General features: G+C 32.0%; 1 protein-coding gene across 1 annotated transcript; it reads right to left on the reverse strand.

The window, feature by feature from the left end:
• Positions 1–3,483: 3,483 nt before the first annotated feature.
• LOC137641147 (piggyBac transposable element-derived protein 4-like) lies at positions 3,484–5,289 on the reverse strand. Its single transcript, XM_068373593.1, has one exon. The coding sequence runs from the start codon at positions 5,287–5,289 to the stop codon at positions 3,484–3,486; it is 1,806 nt and encodes a 601-aa protein (XP_068229694.1).
• Between the last annotated feature and the right edge of the window lie 1,317 nt (positions 5,290–6,606).

Below are 6,606 nucleotides of genomic sequence, written 5' to 3' on the forward strand. Positions count from 1 at the left end.
TTGTAAGTGTATTTACCCATGTTTTTTACATATGAATAGAATTGACTGTCATCTTTTCTGGCCGTATCTCAGAATGTATGTCAGAAGGAGATTCTAATCTCTCTCTCTCTCTCTCTCTCTCTCTCTCTCTCTCTCTCTCTCTCTCTCTCTCTCTCTCTCTCTCTCTTTGTAAATAGCTAATAAAACGTCTCTTTGGTACATAAATACGAACATCCCTAATAATTCATGCTTCCTGGATAGTCCCTCATAGCTGGAAATTATCTCATAAATGCTGTCATCAAATCAATCTTCAAGCTGATATTCATGACATCACTCTTGTAATAAGATCTGGACATGTTACGTGTCTCGTAATAAGCAAACATACACCAGTTGAGGCCCTACCAATAAATATATATATTGGATTTGCCAGATGACACATCTCTCTCTCTCTCTCTCTCTCTCTCTCTCTCTCTCTCTCTCTCTCTCTCTCTCTCGTTGCTTTTTTGACTACCGATATCTTTGCTATGATGATTTCCCTCTCCTTTCTTCGCTCATTCATCAATTGTACATCATATTTCAATTTAAAATTTATGAATAGTTTTCATAAATTAGAGGAGACATTTAAAATGCCTATATCTTCGAGGGATATTCAAAACGCTACTCCCTACACCCATCTTCCTCCACATTAGCAACATCATATTTCAAATGGTGGATTTGTGGTTCTGTTAAAAGGGACATTTAGAATCTCCCAGGCCAGGCATGACCATTGGTTCGTCATTTGTCTTGCTTTGTTGAAGGTTAAAAACTTATGTATTTGACTCTCAAGTATCACCGAAAACTGTTGAATGTCATCTAATATTGAATTACTCTCATGGAAGGAAACTTTACATTTCTTGGGCCTCAACATCTTATTTGACTAACGTAGTTAATGGCTACTTCTAGAAAAAAAAAATAGGATAAACGGATTATTTCAAATCAACTGACTAACGTGGATTGCCAACTCGAAATTTAAAAATCATTTCTAAAACCACTCTTCCCCGATCGCATGCTATTCAAGAATATATATATATATATATATATATATATATATATATATATATATATATATATATATATGTGTGTATATATTATATATATATATATATATATATATATATATATGTATATATATATATATAATATATATATATATATATATATATATATATATATATGTATATAAGTTTAGAGTTTAAAAAAAATTTCATCTTATATACACATTTTTTATACATTTTGACCATATTTCGTTTTTCTTCCGATGTATGTTAGATAAATTCTTCGTTTACTATGCAATAAACAAATGATTAGGGCTAAAAATTTCTAGGATTTTTCTGATTGTCCGGGGATAAATTACTGGTGTATGAAATTGATTGGTGTTCTATTACATATTTATTTATTTATTTATTTATTTACTTATTATTATTATTATTATTATTATTATTATTATTATTATTATCATTATTATTATTATTATTATTATTAGTAGTAGTAGTAGTAGTAGTATTTGTAGTAGTAGTAGTAGTGGTAGTACTAGTATCGGTAGCAGTAGTGGTTGACGTTTATGATTTTGTTGTTGTTAATGATGTGACACAATGACGAGAGAGAGAGAGAGAGAGAGAGAGAGAGAGAGAGAGAGAGAGAGAGAGAGAGAGAGAGAGAGAGAGAGAGAGAGAATATTCTATTGACACTCTTTCTCTCTAGAAATTTCTGCAAAATCTGCTCATGTCCTTTCACAGGAAAAAGCTATTTAGTACACGATCAATTTCCCAGTATGAATCACATCCAAAATGTATTTAAGATTTAAATGTTAGAGTTGACACTTCATGGAAGCAGTGTCCTTGTTGTACTGGAGACGCTTTTTTTCAGTGCAATCTACTTCATTCTTCCTTGAATTGAAAACCCTTTGGCAACACAAAATACGATTTCTAATAACACTTTTAGAAGTGGCACCAATTTGTTTACTGTATCTGCAGTCCTTGGAGAACAACAGACTACCGAAGACACCTCTCTCAGTCTTACAATTTAGAAAGGTTGACTACTTCCCCTTCGACTACTGGGGCTTAAATAGAACTCGTGATTATTGAGTAACATTTGATTTTGCTCTTTCGTTGATTCAGTTTTTGATGACTTTTACCCCAAAAATGAGGTAAGCTTTTAGATATCCTGTTCTCTACTTTGATAGTTTAAGGTATTTGACTGGTTTCTTAATGCATTTTTCGTTATATTCTTGATATTCCCTGAATATTAAAATGTTTTTGAAAACAACTTAAAAAATGTTTTATATAAAGAACAGTTATATTGCAGGATATGAAAATGAAATACATTTCACAATCAGAAAGCCTATATTTAAAATGACTACCTAAAAAAAGAAAAAAAAAGAAAGCAAAAGACCTGATAAATTCCATTAACATTTTAAAGACTAAAACCAGTTTAAGTTGAAAGTTTCCTACTTTTTATTACGTCATGTTCAGATATACGGCATATCATATTTCGCAAAACAAATTTGATTCTGGAACTAGTAAGCCGTTATCTGGTAAGCAAGAGACACCTGGGTATTTCACGAAAAAGCAAATGTACAATAATTTTGTATGTATTTTTATATACACACGCGCATACATATATCACCATTATCATCATCATCATCCTCATCATCATCATCAGACGTTACTAGTCTACTGCAGGACAAAGGCATCACAATGTGAATTTTCTTATCATATTTTTGTAGTTTTGGGTTTGCTGTACTTCCTGTATAGATATATTCAAGTGTTCTAACATAAGATTGTTCTATTTCTTGGTTATGAAAGGCTTTCATTATTGGTGATGCTGACACATTCAAGTACTTTCTCGTAGTCTATATATGTTAGAAATAGGTTTTTTTTATACTCTGTTGATTTCACCATTAGTTGATTGATCTCATGAATATGATTAGTTGTTGTTGTCATACAAAGGGATGGAAAGTTGAGTATAAATCCTGGGAGAATAAGAAGTCGTTCCGAATGGAAGTAAGTACTAAATGATTACTAAACAACTTTATCTAAGATTATTATTATTATTATTATTATTATTATTAGCTAAGTGGAGAGACTTCATCATACGTGAATGAAGTAGATATGACATTTAACACGTTAACCGCCATGTGAACCACCGGTGGTACATTGTGAATAAGACATAAACGCCACATGTACCACCAGTGGTTCAATTTTGATTTTTTATACTTTTTTCATTTTTATTTAGATAAATTAGTAAATAGGGTTATAAATACCATAGTCTGCATGCAAATTAAAGCTTATTAATTGAATTTTATAAAAATGAAAAAAATAAAAGCAATTCTTTTAATTATAATGGAAAAAATAATAGGCATTTTTCATGATAGCACATTCACATAAAAAAATTATGCAAAAGCTCCATATCTGAAACTTTTCAGTATATAGATATATATAGCGTTTCATATGCACCAAAGAAACATTAGTACTCCTTTGAATGAAGTATTTCAAAGCATGATGGGCATAAATGAGGCTTGCCTTCACATTGACCACACACTGTCTTTACTCTTCTTGCTTTGCGTGCTGCGATTTGGCTTCCTTCATTCTTACTAAGTAACTCATAGCAACCTCTGCATCTTTTTCTCACATCTCTACATTTTCCATCTAACTCAACTAAAACATGAAGTGACCTTTTCCCCCCAATGGGTGAAAAATCCTTTCCAATCTTTATATCTTCAGTTGGTTTACCTGTCAAAAGTGAGAGTACTACAGATTCTCTAAATTTCTTTATTGAAATTGGTTTGTTTGTGTGAAACTTGTTGAAGAGAATATATGAATTTACTATAGCTGTCCCAAGAAGAAGCTCAAAAGCTCCTTTCTTGTACCACTTCTTAACTTTTCTGAGGGGTGAGTAATATGAGGCCATCTGGTCAGAGTAGTCCACTCCTTTTTTGGCTGCATTATAATCCAAGATACATTGCGGCTTTTCTCTCTCTATACCACGTTTTATTTTACCAGTTTTGACTAATTCTTTGGTATATTCAGGGACAGTTGTTAACATAAGAACATCACGTTGATCCTTCCACTTTATAACTTTTATGCCTTCAGAATTCTGCTGTGCTGCTACTTCACCTTTTTTCAGTTTTTTGCGTGTCACAGATTTTGGAACATACTTTCTGTTCACTCTCAGTGTTCCACAGACATAAGTTGATTTTCCTAAAAGGTACCTAGACAATGGCACTGAAGAATAGAAATTGTCTATATAAAGTGTTCTACCTTCACTAAGAAGTCCATCCATTAGTGCCCGAGTTATATACTCTGCATGTTCTATTCCTGGAGCATTATCACCTTTCCCTTTGTAAATCATGAATTCCCAAGTATATCCATCCACTGAGCACAATTTATAGACTTTCAATCCATATTTGTGACTTTTACTTGGATTATATTGCCGTAATATTGTTCGACCTCTAAATAAAACCATACTTTCATCTATTACAACCTTTTCACCAGGTGTGAATTTTTTAAAGTTTCTTGACAAAAGCTGAATCAGTGGCCGCAGTTTCAAAAGTCTATCACTTCCATCTGAGCGACTATTATCTGCAAAGTGTATAAATCGTAGGATCAGCTCAAATTTATTCCTAGCCATGGTTGTCTTTATAAGATCAACTCCATACATTTTGCTCCTACTCCAGTAGCTCTCAAAAGTTGGCTGCTTATTCAGACCCATGAGAATAAAGATACCAAAGAACTTTTCAATGTCTTGTTTGGTTACTGGTTTCCAAGCTTTCATCTTAGAGTGCCTAGTAATAGGCTTCATTGCTGCAGTAGTATCATAAAATCTATTAGTTTCAATAACTATCAAATCAAAGATCTCATCAGTAACAAATAATTTATACACATCAAGTGGAAGAACTTCTCCATCTGAAGTAGAATGCAAAGTGTAATGTTTCACTTCTCTAGCTGTACATAGGAAGTTTCTAGGGAGAGCAACGGTATCCTGCCTGTCAGAGTTTCCATTTGCTTGAGATAATTGTTGTTGAATATCTGTCACATTAGATGTTGAAGGCAATATATTTTCATCCTCTGTACCATCATCATCCGTTGCTGGCAAAATGCTGTCATCTCCTGTACCATCATCTTCTGATTCGCTGTAGCTGCTACTTTCTTCATCATCGAAATTTGGATCAGAGTCACTTAGGGAGGAATTTGAAATTTCATCATTGCTGTAATCACCATCATCATCATCTGACCGTGGTTCGCCATACCCATGAAAGCTACTAGCATCCATTGCGTTCCTAAAGAAAAAAAAAAAAAAAAAAAAAAAAAATATATATATATATATATATATATATATATATATATATATATATATATATATATATATATATATATATATATATATATATATATATATATATATATATACAGTATATTACATGGCAAAGACAAATGACATTTTGTTTTATAAGAAACAGTGTCTGTATAATTTAGTGAATAATCATTGCAAAGAATAGAATAGTAAATAAATAAAGATAAGAAATATAATAAATCAAAGAATAATATACGTATTTAGGTTTCTGTAGATCATGATCTCATGTGAATGTAAATCACTTGTAGGCCTAAATGAGAGAAGTAATCCAAATATCACAGAGAGAGAGAGAGATACAAATCACATATATATATATATATATATATATATATATATATATATATATATATATATATATATATATATATATATATATATATATATATATGAAAGCTTTGTAAACTAGTTAAAAATTAAAATGGATTGTTATAGCGTGAACCATCGGTGTACAATGAGACTGAGGAATGAATGGCATTTGACAAGCATCGCCAATTGAACCATCGGTGACCAATTTATCTATGATCCACCGATGGCGCATTTGGCGTCGGAGAAAGAAAAATGTATACATGTTGCCTTATGAACCACATGTGTCTCAAGGTTTTTACACTCTCTTACCCTTCTCCACTATCTTGCAGATTAAACAACGTGTTCCCCTGTTCGCTGTGACAAACGTACTGAGAAGGATAGGACATTGTAGTTATGGCGGCAGGGAGAAATTGATGAATTGCCATATGGCGGTTAACGTGTTTAGAAAAAAATAAATTTGACATTAGGCCAATTATCAATTAAATAATTCTAATGTGAAACACTAAAAACTAAAGCTGAAACCCCTGATAATTCTAGTTAGAAATTTGTATAAAATTCATCTTTGTGATAGCCTTTAATTAACGACCACTACGCAAAAAGATGAATTATATTACGCTGAAAACTAAAAAAACCTAATTAGGAATCATTATTTGTAATAATGATTAAAAAGAAAAAGAAGAAATGTAAATCCCTTCATAATGAAATTTTGCACTATCTCCTTCAGATATTAGGATAATGATACCAGATATAATGAAGCCTAATAGAAATTCTGAAACTACTTGTAAATCCTAGAAAAAGTTCGGGTGATAACGACCATTATTCTCGTGTTTCAGTCATGAGACAAACGCCTTTAACTAGATTACCGTATCTTCGGTGCACTAACTGACTTCAATCAAAGGGCGCAAGAAAAAGGCCAAGGATAGGAAAGGG

This window comes from Palaemon carinicauda, chromosome 1 (assembly GCF_036898095.1).
Source record: "Palaemon carinicauda isolate YSFRI2023 chromosome 1, ASM3689809v2, whole genome shotgun sequence".
Classification (NCBI taxonomy): Eukaryota; Metazoa; Arthropoda; class Malacostraca; order Decapoda; family Palaemonidae; genus Palaemon; species Palaemon carinicauda.